This window comes from Podarcis liolepis (genome assembly GCF_965112155.1).
Source record: "Podarcis liolepis genome assembly, chromosome: Z".
Classification (NCBI taxonomy): domain Eukaryota; kingdom Metazoa; phylum Chordata; class Lepidosauria; order Squamata; family Lacertidae; genus Podarcis; species Podarcis liolepis.
The window spans coordinates 34543283-34563197 of NC_139570.1; the positions used below are offsets into that span (position 1 = coordinate 34543283).

At 47.9% G+C, this 19915-nt stretch overlaps 1 protein-coding gene across 1 annotated transcript; it reads left to right on the forward strand.

Annotated features, from left to right (window-relative positions):
* The first annotated feature begins 3626 nt into the window (after window positions 1–3626).
* IER5L (immediate early response 5 like) lies at window positions 3627–7045 on the forward strand. The gene has a single exon (XM_083485251.1). It carries the CDS (start codon window positions 3878–3880, stop codon window positions 5198–5200), a length of 1323 nt encoding a protein of 440 aa, XP_083341377.1. The 5' UTR covers window positions 3627–3877; the 3' UTR covers window positions 5201–7045.
* The last annotated feature ends 12870 nt before the right edge of the window (window positions 7046–19915 follow it).

Genomic DNA, 19915 nt, shown 5'->3' on the forward strand with positions numbered 1-19915 from the left:
CTAACAGGCATAAGCTTTCATGGACTCAAGCCCACTTCTTTGGATGGGTGAAGTGAAATCTTAGTAGGCAGGCATGCAGGAGAGAGGAGTTGTTAGGTGCGAGTTGAATGGCAAGCAAGATCCAAACATTACAGTCGGTGTGATAAATGGAGGTGAAACGTGTGCTTAACATACACTGCCTTTACACTGGCAGATTAGTGATAATTTACTCAGCATGGCTGATAAGGTTGTACTCACTCATGTTATGGGAACCGTTCACCAAGAAAATATTCTGGCATTGGTAAGCTAATTCCCACATGCAGCAGCAGCAGCAGCAGCAGCAGCAGAAGAAGAAGAAGAAGAAGAAGAAGAAGAAGAAGAAGATTTAGAATTATTTTTTAAAATCTGTTTTTTAACTCACAGGTGGACTGGAGCAACTCCACTACAAGGAAAGCTTGCAAAATTTGGGGTTTACCACTTTAGGGGGGAAATATAGGACCCCCTCCCATATATATATATATATATATATATATATATATATATATATATGATGCAGGGTGTGGAGAAAATGGAGAAAGAACTCAAGCCAGCTTTCTTGTGAGTAGGACCTGTACACTGGGAAGCCAATTAATCTGTTAGAGCAGTCATTTAAAGATTGGAGAAGCTTCCCATTTTGAATTCCCTCTGTCCCTCAGTTTTCCTGCCTTAAGATCACTTTGCCACGTTAACTACATCGGTTTGCATTTTTTAAAAAAAGTCATCAGCATTTTAGTCTGCCTTATTCCTAATATACACCCATTTTGTCTGCAGTTTTGCCTAATGCACACCTATTAGCAAAACCATGTCCCTTACATAAGGCATGCTTGGGTCTTATTTTTCCCTAGCATAGTGCAAATTTATATCTTTTTTTTGCTAATATATGCATTTTGTACACTGTTTTTTTATGTTTGTTTGGCGAAATTCGGAGAAGTGTGAATTTCAAAGGATAGCTGTGTTTTGGTTCACAGATCCATTCAAAAAGTGAAAATTGGGGAGTTGCCCATCAAAATGTAAATCACACCAGGTGTCTCCTCTTAAGCCTACTGTTCTTAGGCCACAATCTATTTTTAAAAAGCACTTTGTAGGCTCTAGAGAGTTATAGCCATTGAATGCAATGGAGCTTAAGGGGGGGGCAGGGTACGGACAGGGTTGCATTCTTAGGATAATATATCCCGGAAGAAAATATTGGGAAATGTGAAGGATCTTGCCAACACAGAGCTAGCAGATGTGGTTAATAAAATAAAATAAAATGCCATGGTCTTTCACCCCTCAGACTCTGCCTGGGAAGAGAGATTTTAAGACATCTTTGCTCTCCTTGGGGGAAACTGTCAAAATGACTTGATCGTCTAGAATGACATCTGGAAACAACAACAACACAAATATAGCTTCTCATTCGTAAGACCCCAATGCTTAGCTGCTGGTAACAACTGCACAGAAGGATTTACACACCACAGCAATTGGTTGGGAAGAAGTATATATTGTGCAGCCACAGTACGGGCCAGCAATGGGTGGCTTTACAGAAGACTCTAGCTTCCTTAAATATGAATAAAGATGGGGAGCGTTGCACCCCCAGGGGGGCCAAAAGTCCTCAGAGTCAGCACACACTAGAAGCATTTCCAACACTTCCATGTAGGAAATTGTACATGCCTTGCACTCTCGTAATGTGTGGGTGTAAGCCGCAACAGCCAGGAGTGCTAGCGGAGAGAATAGTCTCGCTCGGAAACAAAGGCAGTTTTGTAAAAGGGTATTCCCCTTGAAAACATGCTGTGCAGTTTCACCAATTTTCCAGAGGGTAAGGGAGGCAAAAAAGTTTTCCCATTCAGAGTGAGTGTTTGCTCATTCTGAGTGTGGAGAAAATGTTTGTCCGTTTAGAAATCAGCCCCTCACTCTGATTTGGATTTGTGATGTCAGCACACCCTAAAGAGGAAGACATCCCAGGAAGAATGTTGAGGTAGTGCCAAAATCTGCCCTCTAATTCCTCAAAAGTTTTCTTCCTCTGTAAAATAGTGGTTTTTTTATTACAGTATTTTCCTGTTTGCCATGCAATCATCTGAAACATTGCACAACACATTGTTCAGGGTGTTATGTTCAAGTTAGGATGAAGACAGGTGTGTACTGATGCTGCTTCAATGGTCCCCTCCGAGGAGCCCTTACCTGCTGCTTCCCCTATGAGGGGAGTTTAGACTTTAGAGAAAAGACGAGTAAGAAGAAACATGACAGAAGTTTATAAAATTATGCAAGGCACAGAGAAAGAGGATAGAGAAAAGTTCTTCTCCTTCTCTCACAACACTAGAAGTCACAGACATCCAATGAAGCTAAACATTGGAAGATTCAGGACATAGAAAATAAAGCACTTATTCATGCAGCACATAGTTAAACTATGGAACTCACTCCCTCAGGCAGTAGTGATGCTTACCAACTTGGATGGCTTTCAAAGAGAATTAGACAAATTCGTGGAGAGGACTACTAGCCACAATGGCTATGTTCTGCTTCCATAGTCAGAGGCAATAAATGTTGCTGGAAGCCACGAGAGAGAAGAGGGCTCTTGTACTCAGGTCCTGCTTGTGGATTCCCTGTTGTGGCATTTGGTTGGCCTCTGCGAGAACAAGACGCTGGACTAAGTGGGCCAACTTTGTCAGGATCCATCAAGACTCTTTTTATGCCCAGCTAAGTTTTTGGGGTCCACGAGTTCCTTTGCTTGCAGCTTCCTATATCTCCAGTTTTTGGAAAGTCCTCAACAAAGAACTCCAGAAAGTCACTCCATATCTTTTGGAAGTCTTGTTCTTTAATTCCCCCGCTCTCCTGCCTCATGAACTGCTACTTGCAGGGTGTCTTGAATCCAGCTTTCTGCACTTGGTATGCTCTGTGGTTTCCAGTGCCAGAGCTTTGATACATACAATGGAATTTAAAGGAAAATGCAACTTAAGTTACTCTAGAATAAAGTATTGGCACACTCCAAATTGTTTGCCATGTACCTGCACAGAAAATAGCAATACAAAGTAAATGATAATGATGATATTCCCTAGAGAATCACTTTCATTTTTATTATAAAAAAAATCTTTTTTAAGTTCTACCTGTGTTTGTTTGTTTGTTTCCAGGATCTGGACTCATCCCTTGAATAAATTTTTCATTTCTTGAGCCATTCTGGTGCCAACGCTTTTGCACCTGCTTGCCAAGCGGAGGGGAAGAGAGAAACGGAGGCGGATCGCTGGCTCCAGAGGCCCCTCCCCCTCCGAGGCCCCGCCCCCTCGTCCTTCGTCCACATGGCGAGGGCCTCACCTGAGAAGGGGAGTCAGGCGTCGGGGGAAGCGCGCACATTCTAGGTGGGTGGAGGGCTATCCGTGGATCGGGCCCTTTCAACCCACCCCCGACGGGGGCTCTGATCCCACCCAGGCTTCCCCGCTGGCCCGGCTTCCCCGCTGCTCGCTCCCCCCCCTCTCTCTCTCTCTCTCTTTTTCTCTCTCTCCAGAGAACCTTCCAGCCGTGCCAAAAAAGCCTGCTAGGTATTTGAATAGCACAAAGGAACCGCCGCGCCTCCATTGGCCGGCTGGTCCTCGGCGGGGCGGGCGCGGGCCGCCACTCGAGCCGAAAACCGTGCTCCCATAGGCCGGGGGGCGGTGCCGAAGAGGGTGCATAAATAGCGGGGGTCGGCTAAGCAAGGGCTTATTGCCCGCTGCATTCGCCAAGCACGGCCGACAGTGGAGGGCGGAGAGCGAGCGAGCGCCAGAGAGAGAGCGCGCAAGGAGGGGTGCGGCTCTGCGCCTGCCCGGGGATGGTGAGCTGTGCGCCGGGCTGCTAAGACGGAGAGAGAGCCCCGCTCCAGGCCGGGCTCGGGGTGGATGTGGGCCCGGGGACGGGAATGGAGTGCGCCCTGGACGCCCAGAGCCTGATCAGCCTCTCGCTGCGCAAGATCCACAGCTCGCGGACGCAGCGCGGCGGCATCAAGCTGCACAAGAACCTCCTGGTCTCTTATGTGCTCCGCAACGCCCGGCAGCTCTACCTGAGCGAGCGCTACGCCGAGCTCTACCGCCGCCAGCAGAGCCACCACTACCACCACCCCCAGGAAGGCGGGCTGCTGGCCATGTCGCCCGTCGGAGGAGCAGGCACGCCCGCTTCGCTGGGCGAGATCGCGGCGGATTTCAGCCCTCTCCACTTGCCCGTCGAGGCAGCCGACGAGGCGGACGACGGTCTCCAGCACGGTCAGCTGCGGGGCTGCGCCTTGGCTAGAGGGGGCGGCGAGTCGGCTCTAGAGATGTCCGGGTGCGCCCAGGACGAGGAACCTTTGGCCGGACTGCCTTCGCTCATGCCGCCCGCTCAACCCCCGGTAACCCTCTCGGGGCTCTGCAGGGACTCTCCTCTGGCTTTCTACCACCGCGCCGCCACGCCGCCGGCGCCCGGGCTGCTTTACGCAGTGCCGGGGAGCTGCGACTTCTCCAGCGGAAGCAACAGCGCCAGCACAGGCTCTGCCGTGCCGTCGGGGCTGGTCCCGGCTCCGTCCCCCTCCGCCTCTCCGCACTGCTCCAGCCGCACCACTGTTTTGGACTTGGACACGCACGTGGTGACCACGGTGGAGAACGGCTACTTGCACCAGGACTGTTGCTCGCCCTGTCCTTGCGGCGGCGGCAGCAGCAGCAGCCCAGGCGCCGCGGTGATGGGCGTCCCCCCCAGCCCGGGCTACAAGCGCAAATACTACCCTGGTCACGAGGCCGTGGAGGAAGGAGAAGAAGCAGGAGGCGGTGGGAGACGAGGGGGGTCCGTCGTGGGGACGGCGACCCCCATTGGTGGTGTGGGCGGTGGCGGGCCCCCTCCTCCGTCTCACCCCGCCTTCGCTCCCTGCCCCAAGCGCGCCCGCTTCGAGGATTTCAGCGCGGAGCACCCCCCGACGGCTCCTTCGCCGCCGCCACCACCGCTTCTGACGGCGCCCCCGACGGCGTCTCCTCCCCAGGACTCGTCCAACATCTCCAACTTGATTTCCATCTTCGGCTCCGGTTTTACCGGGCTGGTAAGCCGGCAGCAGCAACAGCACCCCTACCAAGCCCACCAGCAGCAGCAAGCCCACCACCAGCAGGCGCCCCAGCAAACGCCGCAGCCGGACCCCGAGCAGCCCTTGAACGGGCAACTGTGTAGCAAGCAGGCACTGGCCAGCTTGGGGGCTTGGACGCGGGCAATCGTGGCCTTCTAGCCGGGACAGGGAAAGATCCGACGGGGCGGGAAGGAAGAAAAGAGCCTGCTGCTTGGCTCTTTTGGTGGGGGTGGGGAGGTTGGGGAGACCCTGAAACAAAGACTGAAGTTGTGGGGAGATGGGGGGGGGCTTGGGGCACTTGACAAGCCAAGCGAATGTTTGTTTTTTTTCTAAATTGTACCATAGAATTTACTTCGAAGATTCTTGCGCCTTTATTTTTCCAGAGATGATGAAGAAATAGTACCTATTTAAACAAAAAGCCCCAACAACAACAACAAGAGTTCTTTTGTGTCTTCCCCCCCACCCCCTGGATGGTGTTGAGTTGTTTCGTTTTTTCTTTAACTCTTTCCAGGCTTTATTGTATTTCATTTTTATTTGCCCCCCAAATACATTGGTGGGGAGGGGAGGAACGCAGGAGGTGAAAAGATGGATAAGGAGAATAAGCTGTGTGAGAGAGAAAAGAGTTTACACCCGAGGTTAAAGTGCTCTAGGGAAAAGGTGGTTCTGGCCATTGAATTGTGACTCTCCAAAATTAGGGGAGAACTTAAATACCTGAAGCAACTCCTATCTCCCCCCCACAAGAAGTGTTGTAGAACTTGACACGTTGCCTTTTTCAGTTGAGCCCAGAATAGTCTGCAGAACTATGGGCTGAATGGGGGGCTTTTATGCATTATTATTATTATATTATTATTACTATTATTATTATTTAAAAAACATTTAAACCAGAAAACTGGCTGTGTTTCTTTAGCAATCTAAACTTTCCAAAATGCATTTTAAAAGGGGTGGGTTTCTATAGCTTTTCTTCTTCCCCTTCCTGTCCCCCAAAACAGACACATTTGTATGGGGCTGGGCTGTTTCCCTGTGTAGTCACTTGAGTTCTTATAAGGGGAAGGTGGGGTGGTCCTTCCTAGTTCCTGCTAGGGGTTCATAGGAGTTTTGGGATAGTGGAACAGACGGGGTGGGGTGGGGGGTGGACTCTCCTTCCTTGACCATCTGTCAAGGATGCTTTCGCTATGATTTCTGCATTGCAGGAGGTTGGAGTAGATGACCCTTGGGGTCCCTCCCAACTTTACAGTTCTATGAAATCCCCCCCCCCTAAATAATAATAAAAACTTGCTAACCTAAAAAAACATAGTTGAAAACATCAACAGAATGTACAACTTTTCCTAGTTGAAATCTGGATGATGTGATTAGGTATATGTAGCCTAATTTCATGTGAGGGTCTCTTTCCCCTTTTGTACTATTTGCCATTCCTTGAAGTATATAGTTCTGTCCGACACTGCTCTTTAAAAAAAAAAAAGTTTGGGGGAGGAAAGGTGGGGAGTGATGAGATCTCAACTACTTTACCCATCATGCATAGCGCTCTCACAGGTCCTGCCTCCCTCCCTTCCCCCCAAATGTGTGTGTGTGTGAATGCCACAAGTAAATGTGTTAACACTATTTTCATGTCTTTAAATGTGGTGGGTGGTTTGTTTTTCCCCCTTCTCAAAATATTTTGAACTCTCCTGATGCAACCAGCAATTGTTTGGTCCTATGTGCAAAACAAGGTCTGTGTTTCTGTAACCCTATTCTTTTTTTCTTTCAAATAAACTTTGTGTTCTTTTTATTAAAGGGAGAAAATAAAGAACCTTTTGTTGTAAAAAGGTGGATTTTTCTGCTTTTGCCATCCAGCTTTCACATTAAAGCACTGTGTGTATTAAAGGACGCGTCCCTAAGCATTATTTTCCCCCTCTTTGTATCTCTGTATATTTTTGTGTGTGTGCATACTGAATTGTATATCACCGGGTAAAACTGTTCAGATTTGTTTAAATTTATAATCTTAATAAAAAGTCCAATTATAAAAAATGTTGAAGTGTGTGTACCTTCACAACTCAACCCTGTAAAAGACTGGCTATAGATGACAATTTTTAAAGACTTGGTATCCAGCAGAGTTCGCAGCCAGATTCAAAACTCCCCTTCCCTCTTGGAGTTAGCTGGATATAACCCCAATGAGATCAGAGTTTTAACTGTGGGAAGACCCACTGAAATTAATGGACCAAGGGTATTCATGTTCGTTGATTTCAGTGGGGCTACTCTAAGCAGAGCCAGCACTGAATCCAACCCACTAATTACAAAAGTGGCTACTCTCAAGGAAAGTTTCTTATTACACTGGTACCTCAGGTTAAGTACTTAATTCGTTCCGGAGGTCTGTACTTAACCTGAGACTGTTCTTAGCCTGAAGCACCACTTTAGCTAATGGGGCCTCCTGCTGCCACCGCACCGCCAGAGCACGATTTCTGTTCTCATCCTGAAGCAAAGTTCTGTAACCTGAAGCATATGTAACCTGAGGTACCACTGTATACACATTTTTGGAGTGTCTTCTCCCTTGATCTGAGTTAAATAAGCATTGGGTCAGGATGTTAGGAGAGTATTCTTTGAGACTTCTAAATCCAATAACTGATTTGTGAAGATTTATTCCTGAAACATCTGTGATGTTAACTTTTTTTATACATTACACCTTTTGTGGAAAGACTCTGAACGCATCACAAGATACAGGCAAAATATTTGCTCACTCCAACTGCTTAACCAGAGTTCCCTTGGGGTGGGAGAGTTTAATTCATCACCCAGTACTTTTTAACAGGGGCTCTCTTATTTGTAGGGGATCCATCAGCAGGGAAAGGGGACAGAGAACTGTAGAAAACTTCCTCAACACCAGGAGGAAAAACCCAGTCTGCTTCCCCTGATCCCAAACATGTTTTCTCAAAAAAAAAAAAAGCAAGCCACCAGCAAACCAGCTTACTCCCAAGTAATCTCAAAGCTTGCTTTTTTTGTTTTAAAGATGAATATATTTGGAAAGTTAAATCAAGGCGTTTGCAGGGAAACCTTAAAATGTCATTTGCTCCCTTGTGTCTAAGATGTACTTCTGAAGTTTTAGGCATCCGGAGGTTTTGCTTTTTTTATAGCTGGTTAATCTCTGCTCTGTGCCACTTGGTGGTGTATACGAGTGTGTTCCACAGATACACGCGCACACCCCTCTTCCGACCAAATGAATGAAGGTAATAAAAATATTTTCTGACCACCTGCAGGCTGACCTCAGAATGATTTTAATTTTAATTTTATTTAAGCTCTGGCTTCTAGAGCAGCTTCAGAGGATATATTCAGAGGGGGGGGGGGTATTTTTGTTCTTCGGTTGCTCCAAATTTAAAGGTAAGAAATTGCTGCCTTACCCTAGGTGTGGGGGTTTTTTTGCGGGGCGGGGGGCGCTTTTATTCTCCGTTGTTTTGCACCAACCGCGTTTGCATTTGGAAGTCTGTTGCGAAGATCTCCCTACCTTGCGCAAACACGCAATCTTTAAGGTGGAAAAAAGATCTTCCTTAAAACAGGTTTTCGTTTTTTACAAAAAATAACTTTATTATATAAAACCTCTAAATTGTAATAGGGTTGATTTTTATCGCAACTAATCGCCTGTTTTTGTTTTTTAAAGCAAGATTTGTAATTCCCTTCCCTTTTTTAAAAGTCGGGATTTATTTTTTAAAATAATAGTTTGTTTTTCTCCAACTAAAATCTTTTAACAGCGGCGTGGGCTGGACGCCTCTAGGTGGTTGGCTTAACTAAGGTAGTTGCTAGAGCTCCTCCTAGCGTCCAGCTCTGGGAATGGCTGCAACTTGCTTTTCCGGGTAGAAAGGACCGGGGCGTTCTTTTCCCACCCCCAAAGCACATTTTTGCAGAAGGATGTTTGGGTGAGGTTGGGGAAAGCTGGAAGCAAACGGGATTTTCGCTTCAGTTAAGACTGGAGTGAATATGTTCAAAGTAAAAAGTTTACCCACCCCACCCACAAAATCTCTCATATAAATTGCATTATTTTTTTTAAAATAACAAAAAAACACGACTTTCCAGATCAAATGAATGAAAGTGGTCCGGGAGTTTGGATGAAACTTCTCTACAGCCCGGCAATTAGGAATTGGTTAGCACTCCCAGCACCCCTAACCATTGGCTGCTGAGAGTGACTGATAGCTGAAAGCCCATGGAGGGCAGCAAGTTGAGGAACACTGATTTAGGTGTATCCCTTTTCCATATGTGCTACTACCTTTGAAGAATCAAAGTGATAATGTGCTTCTGAGCACACGAATAATATTTCAAGCAAGTATGCTGAGTGCCACAGTCATATATTTTGAGAAATTAAAGCACTTAGAATCAGAATCCACCCCCCTGCAATGCAGGAATCTCAACTAAAGCATCCATCTTCTGCTAAAAAACCTCCAAAGAAGGAGAGTCCATGAAATAATACTCAGAGTCCTGTAGTGATTTCATGCTCTTTATTGCAGCTTGAATTGCCCCCCAAACCTCAGGCTTTTATATACATTGTTTACACAATGAGTCCCGTCTGATTGGCTGATTCTGCTTCCCTCCTGGAGCCTGATTGGTCTTTTCCTGCAAGCCAATCAGTTGTTGCATTCTAGGATCCTTCTTGCCTATTGTTCTAGGATACGAGCTTATTACATAACACCCCTCCCCTCTAAGTTCCCATTGCGCCCAGGTTAGCATTCGTAGTCGTTGAGGTATGCCAGTCGCCTACATATGTGTTGTGGTCTCTGGTCTCTCTCGGTAGGGGTTACTGGTTCTGGCTCTTGTTCCGGGGCTGCCAGCTGTGACGGGGCCATTGGGTTGGGCGCTGCTGGCTGGTCCACTCGGTCATGGTTCTGGTTTCTGTGGCTGCTCAGCCTCGGGGGTCACTTCTGGACTTCCTAGTTCTGCCTCCCTTACCTTCTCCTCCTGTTCTATGGGCCTCACCTTTCTGCTATCCCCTTGGGATTCCTTTGTCCAGCCCTCCCTGGGAGTGTTTCGTGTAGGGCTATGAGGACCTTTTGGCACAGAGGCTGGGGAACGACCACCCTGCTTCCCCATAAGAGGCACCCCTTGTGGGCTGGCAGTTCGTGTTTGCGGCCCAGGGTTGCTACTGGGCCATCCCCACCACACCCAGTCCAGGACCTGGGAGATGACCCTGTCCTTCATGGATTGGCGTGCTACTTCATGGATTGGCGTGAATAGGGAGGTCAGGAAGCTGTTCCAAGCTCGTGACCTCATGTGCAGGTGCTGGGTTGGGGCCAGTCTCAGGTAGTGGCGGTCTGCTGAGGGCGTCCGTGTGGCCCATCGCCTTCCTGGGCCAGTGGACCAGTGTATACTGGTAGCCAGTGAGGAAAATCAACCACCTGAGGATGCGGGGTGACGGTACTTGAGGGGTCTGCTTCTTGGGGGCGAATAGGCCAAACAGCGGCTTGTGGTCGGTCACGACGGAAAAGGGCCGCCCTACAAGAAATCATGAAATTTCTTTACTCCCTTCACGATTTCCAGGCCCTCTTTGTCTATTTGCAAATAGTTCCTCTTGGCTGTGGAGAGGGTCTGGGCAAAGTAAGCCCGGCCAGCACCTCTCTTCCATCCGGAAGTTGGTGGCCTAGTACGGTGCCAACACCATAGGGCAGGCAAGGCATAGCATGCCAGCACCACCGGCAACCTCTCGTCAAAGTGCACCAGGACTGAGTTTGAGATGAGCAGATCTTTGACTGCTTGGAACGTGGCCTCCTGGCACTGCCCCCACATCCAAGGGGCCCACTTGTCTAGGAGTCTGTGTAGGGGCTCCGCTACCGCTGCCTTGTGGAGTAAGAAGGCATGGTAAAAGTTCAATAGTCCCAAGAAGACCTGGAGTTCCGCCTTACCCTTAGGTGCTGGGGCATCACAAATAGCTCGCACCTTGTTGCCGGTCAGGTGGACTCTGTCTGCGTCCACCGTAAATCCTAGAAAATCCACCTGTTGCACTAGCAGACACTTTTCCCGCTTCACCTTAAGGCCGGCTGTCTGGAAACAGTGCAGGACGGTGCGGAGTCAGTCCCCGTAGTCCCCCAGCATGGCCCTGGAGATCAACACATCATCGCAGAAGGGGGTGACACCGGGAATTCCTTTGAGGAGAGAGTCCATTAGATTTTGGAATATGCCTGGCGCCACGCTGATGCCAAATTGCAGCCGCTTGACACGGAACGTGCCCCTGTGCGTTACAGTCGTCTGTGCCTCGGCAGTGGCCTCGTCCACTGGCAACTGCTGATAGGTCCAGCTTGCCAAAAATCTTAGACCCCACCAGGGTGGCGAGGACACGGCTGACCACTGGCACCAGGTATGCATGAGCCATAAGGGCCTTGTTTATGGTGCATTTGTAGTCTGCACAGATGCAGACTGAGCCATTGGGCTTGACGGGTGTGACAATTGGGGTTTCCCAGGGGGCATTAGGCACTGGCTTGAGCAATCCTTGCTCCACGAGCCAGTCTAATTCCTCCTTGAAGCGGGGTTTAAGGGCAAACAGGATCCAGTGGGCCTTGAACCTGATGGGTCGTACAGTGGGGTCTAGTTGTAGGCCAACAGGGGGGGCTGTATATTGTCCCAATGCCCCATCAAAAACCTCTGGAAACTCTTTGCAGATGGCGTCCATGTGTGAGCTGGTGCAGTTCACCCCGGTGATGGCTAGCCCCAGTGGCCCAAACCACACCAACCCCAGTAAGCTAACGTAGGGCCCCTTGACCACGATCAAGTCCAATCGCCACTTCCACCCTCTATATTGTACATTGAAGGTTCCCACCCCCATCGTGGGGACCTTGCGTTTTTGGAAGTCCCAGAGGGAGAATGGGGCTGGCCTAAGCTTGGGGCCGCCACTGGGACACAATTTCCTTAATGTCTGTGCCGAGATTATGGATAGGGTTGAGCCTGTATCTAGCTCCATGCGGCACGGGGCTCCCTCTATCTGTACCTTGATGTAAATTTTTTCCGCATTAGAATGAGGCAACTGGTATACCTGACAGTCTGTGATCTCCATCGAGTTGCCTTGGTGTGTCGGACCACAGGGCCTGGGGCTCTTGGGTCAGTCATCTGGTTTGAGGCATCAGGTGGGGCAGGCACGGCACACCAGGGCAATGTGTCCCACTTTTCTGCATTGTCGGCATTCTGTGTTGCGGAAACAGCAAGTCCTCCACTCATGGCTCTCCCCGCAGCTAGTGCAGTTCCCCTCTTCCGGATGAGGCTAACGTGGTGGGCAGGCGGCTTGTGTGCGCTGCTGCACTCAGTGCACATCCTCCCGGTCAGATTCTGAGTCGTCATGGTGGACCCTCAGTTGGGAAGACATGTTTGACTGGAATCCTCGCTCTAACCACTCAGAGGCTTCACTTGCTAGAGCCTCCTCTAGGGTGACCTGGAATGTCAAGTCCTTCTTGGCGTAGAGGCACCACTGCAACCTCTATCATGAGGTAGTCACAGAGCATGTTCTCAAGCTCTGTGAAGTTGCAGAGCCGGGCAGCCTGGCAGAGGGAGGTCACATACCCGGTTATGGTTTCTCTGGGGCCTGATGCTTTGTGTAGAAGGCATTGCGACACACCATCATTGAGGGCTGTGGCCATTCCATTATCATGTCGTAGGGGACAGTTGCAATATTTGCGAGAGTGAGGAGGGCTCAGGCGATCTTGAAGCTAAAGAAGGTCGCACTCTTCTTGGCTGCATCAGTGACGTCTTTTGCCTCCAGGAGGAACTGGAAGCGGGTGGCGTATTCTTCCCAGTCTCCTGAGACTGGGCTGAACGGCATGAAGCTGTTGTCTGTCGCCATTCTGGGTCCTTGGGTCCTAGAGCTGTAGCCTGGATGTGCAGTGCAATGCTGTGTTGCCTGTGGCGGCTGTGTGCGGTGCGCGGCAGACAGCTCAGCAGGATCCCACCTTCGTCGCCAGTGAAATATACTCAGAGTCCTGTAGTGATTTCATGCTCTTTATTGTAGTTTGTAAAACAGTGTTTGAATTGCTCCCCAAACCTCAGACTTTTATATACATTATTTACACAATGAGTCCCGTCTGATTGGCTGATTCTGCTTCCCTCCTGGAACCTGATTGGTCTTTTCCTGCAGGCCAATCAGTTGTTGCATTCTACAATCCTACCAGCCTAATAGGCTGATTAACTTCTTCCTGGAGCCTAATTGGTCTTTTCCTGCAAGCCAATCAGATGTTGCATTCTAGGATCCTACTTGCCTATTGTTCTAGGATCCAAGCTTAGTACATAACAGTCCACCACTTCCCGAGGGAGTCCATTCCACTGTTGAACAGCTCCTACTGTCAGAAAGTTCTTCCTGATGTTTAGTTGGAATCTCCTTTCTTGTAACTTGAAGCCAGTGGTTTGGGTCGTACCCTCTGGAGCAGGAGAAAACAAGCTGGCTCCATCTTTCACGTGCCAGCCCTTGAGATATTTGAAGATGGCTATCATGTCTCCTCTCAGTCTCCTCTTTTCCAGGCTAAATATACACAATTCTCTTAACTGTTCCTCATAAGGCTTGGTTTCCAGACCTTTATCATCTTGGTTGCCCTCCTCTGCACATGTTTCAGCCTGTCAATGTCCTTCCCAAACTGTGGTGCCCAGAACTGGGCACAGGACTCCATATGTGGTCTATCCAAGGTAGAATAGAGCAGTACTATGACTTCCTTAGATTTATTGAAATAGCCTAGAATAGCATTAGCATTTTTTGCTGCTGCATCACACTGTAGACTCAGGTTAAGCTTGTGGCCTACCAAGACCACTAGATCCTTTTCACTAGTATTACTGGCAGGCCAGGTGCCCCCCATCTTATATTTGTGCTGCCGGTTATTCCTGTTAAGTGTAAGGTAAAGGTAAAGGGACCCCTGACCATTAGGTCCAGTCGTGACCGACTCTGGGGTTGCGGCACTCATCTCACTTTATTGGTCAAGGGAGCCGGCATACAGCTTCCGGGTCATGTGGCAAGCATGACTAAGCCGCTTCTGGCGAACCAGAGCAGCGCATGGAAACGCCGTTTACCTTCCCATAGGAGTGGTACCTTTTTATCTACTTGCACTTTGACGTGCTTTCGAACTGCTAGGTTAGATCCTTACAATTGGTCCTATTGGAATTCATTTTTTTAAAATAGTTTTGGCCATAGCTGTCAACCGTCCCTTATTTGGCAGGAAACTCCCTTATCCCAGCACTATGTCCCACTGCTGTCCCTTATTGATGATGTCCCTTAATTTCCCCGGGTTTCATACTCACCCGGCTCAGGAAGGAAGCAGTGGCTCAGGGTTCTCCACCACGAGAGAGCGAGCGCACACGAGCTGCCACGTCTCTGTCTCTCCCTTTTCCCCTTCAGGGGTGCATCGTGAGGAACCGGGTAAGCAAAATCCCTGATTTTGGCTGCTGATACCTTATTTTCGAGGCTGCTGGTCCCTTATTTTCAAATCTGTAAGTCGACAGCTATGGTTTTGGCCCAGTTCTCCAAACTGTTAAGGTCATCTTTGAATCCCAATTCTGTCTTCAGTGGCATTGCTTATCCCTCCCAGTTTGGTGTAAAGTGCAGATTTGATGAGCATCCCCTCAATTCCTTCATCTGTCATTTATAAAGACCTTGAACAACAATGGGTCCAGGACAGAACCCTCTGGCACCCCACATATCACTTTTTTCCAGGATGATGAGGAACTCTCGGTGAGCACTCTTTTGGTTCAGTAAGGCAATCAGCTACAAATCCACCTAACAGTTATCTCATTCAGCCCACATTTTACCAGATTTTCTGCAATAATATCATGTGGGACTTTGTCAAAAGCCTTTCTGAAATCAAGATACACCACATCCACAGCATTCCCCTATCCTCCAAGCATGTAACTCTATAATAATAATAATAATAAAAGATTTGTCTGGCATAATGTTTTTGAGAAACCCATGCTGGGTCTTAATAACCACAACATCCTTTGCTAAGCGCTCACAGACTGACCGACTAATGATGTTTTAGGACATTTCCTGGTATTCATGTCAAGCTCATAGGTCAGTAGTTCCTTGGGTCCTCTTCCCCCCCCCCCCCTTTTTGAAGATGGGAACAACATTTGCCCGCACCCAGTCCACAGGGACCTCACCTGGTCTCCAAGAATTCTCAAAGATTATAGACAGAGATGACATCCCCAGGCTCCTTTTGTTCCCTTGGGTACAGCTCATCAGGCCCTGGAGATTTGAATTCATTTAAATTAGCTAGGTGTTCCCTTATCACCTCTTTTCTTATCTTGGGCTACAGCTCCCCCCCCCCCCCGCCGCATCCTTTATTCTGTTATCAGCAGGATGGGCACTGCTTTCCTTTTGGGTGAAGACAGAAGCAAGTAGGTGTTGAGCAATTCCACCTTCTCTCTGTCACCCAATAGCATTTTTTCCTTTTCCGTGCACGGGATCTCTTCTTGCTTGCTCTTCCTCTTCCATCAAACACAGCCAAAGAAACATATTATCATTATTGTCCTTTGTTAGGGCATAGCAGAACCCATAGCAGAACCTCCACATAGCAGAACCTCCACATCCAGGGGCAGTCTACCTCTGAGTACCAGGGGGGGACAAGAACTGGAGAGTGCTGTTGCACTCAGGTCCTGCTTGGGGGCTTCCTGTAATAGGCATCTGGTTGGTCATTCTGAGGACAGGATGCCAAGCTAGAGGGTCGCCTTTGGCCTGATCCAGCAGGGGCCACTCAAAGCCATTCCAAACACATGTGTGTTCCGGTCTATAAGGCAGAGACGGGGGGAATCTGTGAGCCTCTAGACATAGTTGTCCCCCATCTCCCATTATCCCTGACCAAGCGCCATGGTGGCTGGTGGGAGTCGGCCCCCACAAGGTATCCTTTTCAGTCTTTGCCATGTGAATCCATCTCTGCAAAGCTGCTTACTGTTTCCCAGAGCCAGTCTCAAGCATGTCACTCTCTCTTGCCTAACCTACCGTACAGGGTTGTTGTTTTTGTTAAGGTGGCATAGGAGGCATGTGGTCTTCTCAGAAGGAGGGCGGGGCAAGATGGTAAGAAAGTGTGTGTGTTAAAAACAGAGTGGTTTACAAGAATTCCAAATAAAACCATACAATTAAAAACTATGTAAAATGTTAAAATCAGAAATCAGTTAACTATTATAGAATGATGTATTCCTAATTCTTAAAACCCAATATATTGTTGGATGCATTCTGTTGAAGAGGGGAAATAAATATGCATTTTGAAACTGGTAAAGCTGTTCAGTTCCTTCTTGTGTAAAATACACCTCATTTTTCTCCCTTTTCCTGTGGTTTTGGTACGACCATTTCCCTTTCTTTCTCACCTATAGGTGTATTCTGGGAAATAAAAGAATTGTAATGTTTAATTGGAATAATCCAATTTATAGAAGTATAGGTGTGTGTTTGTGAGAGAGGGGGAAATGTGGGGGACAGACAAAGGCCTGGATGCCTAGCGGGGTGTGTGTTTATAGGCTCCAGCTGCTGAGAATGCACCTCCTCTTCTTCTTCTTCCCATCTCCTTCCTCCAGGGAAATCAAGCATCTCCTCTTTTCTCAGGGTGAAAGTTACTTTCTGGATGCTGCAACAGACGCAGAATGAAAGACACTGGAGGCCCCCATGCGTCACCACGTGCATCCCAAAGGTGCCTCCCAAAGCATCAATATGCTCTGCTCGCTTGCTCCCACCATGGACTTGAGAGCGCTTTGCACAGATCCTGTTCAGCAGTGAAATCCATTTATTTTATTTTTAAATAACACAGACAAATGGGTACAGACGTGCACAGTGGTGCAGGCTGTGCAGGAACAGAGTTTGCTTCTTGACAAGAGTCAGTCAGGCTCTCTCTCTCTCTCTCCTGAAAGCCAAAACCCAGCCTTATATGCATATTCATAAGCACCTGATAAATTAATCATGATGTCAGTAACACTCAGGCTGCAAGGGAGGTGACAGGCAAATTTTGCCCTCTCCCCAGCATCTTCCCCTTACCGCTTTCTTGATTTTTGTTCCTGGTTTCCAAACACTGCTCTCAGGCCTCTGTCTCAACGAGGCCTCTGTCTCAACGATTGAATTGGCTAGATTAAATGGACTCATCCTTGGAAATTAAAAATAAATAAATGTGGGGGTGTAATTTGTTTGTGAGCACAAGGTCAACCTCTGCTTTCAGCCCCTCAAGCTACAAGGATTTGCAAATTAATAACAGTAGGAACAGACTTCTGAGCATGCAAAGAGTGTGTTTTCACCCTCCTGGATACACATAGGATGAAGGCATGGGGTTTTCATGGCCGATGGCATGATGGGCTGCTCAGCTGATTCCACTGTAGCTAGTAATTCCTGATAGCTACATCTAATGATTAAGGCTGTTCCATGTGGTCTAGAAAGGTGACCTTTGGCACCCGATTACTTTGATTGCTTTAAAAGGATTGCAAAGAAATTGACTGTTTTTTCCACCCTTGCCTTAAAACAGAAGACTAAGAAGTGGCTTAGATGTCTTCCACGCAACCTGGAAAGCAGAAATATAGTAGCCCATGACACCCAGATAAATTAGCAAGGGTCCTTCTGTAGGCAAAGTATGAGCTACAGCCCTTCCCCTAAAAAAAAAAGGTTCTAGTCATCATTATTCAGGAGGGCTGGATTAAATAAGAACATGGGAAGCTGTCCTACTTAGGGTTAGAGACGATTGGTCCTTTTAGTTCAGTACTGTCTATACTGATTTGCAGCAGCTCTCCAGGCTCTCAGGAAGGGAACATTCCCATACCTACCTGGATATGCCACTGGGGATATAGAGGTTCTGTTGCCTGTCCATGCTTTTAAGCCAGCCTTGAGGAGGGCAGAAGCCAGGTGGCATCTAAGAATGTGGGTTCATAAATACGGCATCATGCTTTATTTTACTAGGAAAATAGTACTTTCTGTTTTCTGTTTTTAAAAATCCATATGCATTAGTTCCTCCCTGTAGTTTGACTAGGAAATAAATCCCTACTTTTTGGGGTCTTCTTGTTTTGAACAGTTCATTAAAAAAAAAAAACCAGTTTGCTCTCCTTAAAGAGAGCCAGTGTGGTGTAGTGGTTAAGAGCGGTAGTCTCGTAATCTGGGTAACCGGGTTCGCGTCTCCGCTCCTCCACATGCAGCTGCTGGGTGACCTTGGGCCAGTCACACTTCTTTGAAGTCTCTCAGCCCCACTCACCTCACAGAGTGTGTGTTGTGGGGGAGGAAGGGAAAGGAGAATGTTAGCCGCTTTGAGACTCCTGAAGGGGAGTGAAAGGCGAGATATCAAATCCAAACTCTTCTTCTCTTCTTCTTCTTCAAAGCAATGACCAGCACCACAAACAGTGGAAAATGCAATTTGGCTTTGACTCATTTGCAGCTGAAAAGGTCAAGGGGGGGGGGGGGTTTGCATAGAAGAAAGCTCCATTTAAATAGGATTTACTCCTGAGTAAGCAGACCTAAGATTGCAACCTTCAGAGAGTTTCTTCCCTGATAGCCTCCTGATAGCGATGACTGATGAAACCAACTTGGAACTCTTGATTGAAGGGCTTGAAAAAGTAAACAATTCTTCCCAAAGTCTTCTAAATGTTTTGCAATGCACTCCTTTGGATCAAATTCCTGTTGAAATTTCAGTTTTAATTATGGTACAGTGGTGCCTCGCAAGACGAAAAGAATTCGTTCCGCAAGTCTTTTCGTCTTGCGATGTTTTTCGTCTTGCGAAGCACGGTCCGTCGCAACTGCACCTCTTCAAGCGGCTTTAAGAAAAAAGCACAAGACGTTTTCGTCTTGCAAAGCAAGCCCATAGGGAAATTCATCTAGCGAAGCAACGCAAAACCGAAAAACCCTTTCATCTAGCGAGTTTTTCGTCTTGCGAGGCATTCGTCTTGCGGGGCACCACTGTATATCAACCCCAGAGGAATGTTAAAAAGACTATGCAACAGTTTTATCTAGAGCTGTTACATTTAGTAGTTTAATTGCTTCAAAACATAGTAACATAAGAAGAGCCCTGCTAGGTCAGGCTAATGGTCCATGTAGCCCAACATCCTCTTCTCAGTGGCCACCCAGATGCCTCAACAGGAAGGTCCAAAAACAGGATTTGAGAACACTCCCCACTTGTGATTTGCAGAAACTGTTATTCTGATACATTACTGCCTCCAACAGCAGAGGCAGACTATGAATCAGGTCAGTGGCACATCTAGTCCAGAATCCTGTTCCCACAGTGGCCAAGCACAACAGTACTCTCCCCTCCTAAGGTTTCCAGTAGCTGGTATTCAGAAGCATCGCTGCCACCCACAATGGAGCATAGCAGCAGGCAGAAAAGAGCCAGTTTGGTACAGTGGTTAGAGCAGCCTTTCTCAACCTTGGGTCCCCAGGTGATGTTGGACTACAATTCTCATCATCCCTTCCCACTGGTCCTGTTAGCTAGGGATGTTGGGAGCTGTAGTACAACAACATCTGGGCACCAAAGGTTGAGAAAGGCTGTGTTAAAAGTGTCAGACTAGGACCAAGGAGACCAGGGTTCAGCCCCCACCCCGCTGCCATGAAGCTTACTGGGTGACCTTGGGCCAAACACTGCCTCTCAGCCTATAACCTACCTATCAATGTTGGTAGGAATTAAATGAGCAGGGAGAGAAGCATGTATAGTACCTTGAGCTCCTTGGATAAAAAGGTGGGATATAAATGCAACAAATAAACAAGGAAATAAGGCCTGACAGGGCAAGCTATAGGAAGACAGACAGAGCTCAGCCTTCCACAACACACACTTCCCTGCCATGCCCTCACTTTGCAGATCTTCTGTTTTAAGGCATAGAGAGGGCTTATTTTTAGCTTGTAAGCGTTTCAGGGCAGGGGCTGGCCCTCGGAATGTGTTCTGGTTTGCAACTATTCTATGGTGAGTACACGAAGGTCCGTTACAGGATTAACATTCCATTAAACTAGGCTGGGGG

Bases quoted from the DNA above. Each gene is read 5' to 3' on its own strand.
- IER5L (XM_083485251.1), top strand. From the start codon at position 3,878: ATGGAGTGCGCCCTGGACGCCCAGAGCCTGATCAGCCTCTCGCTGCGC.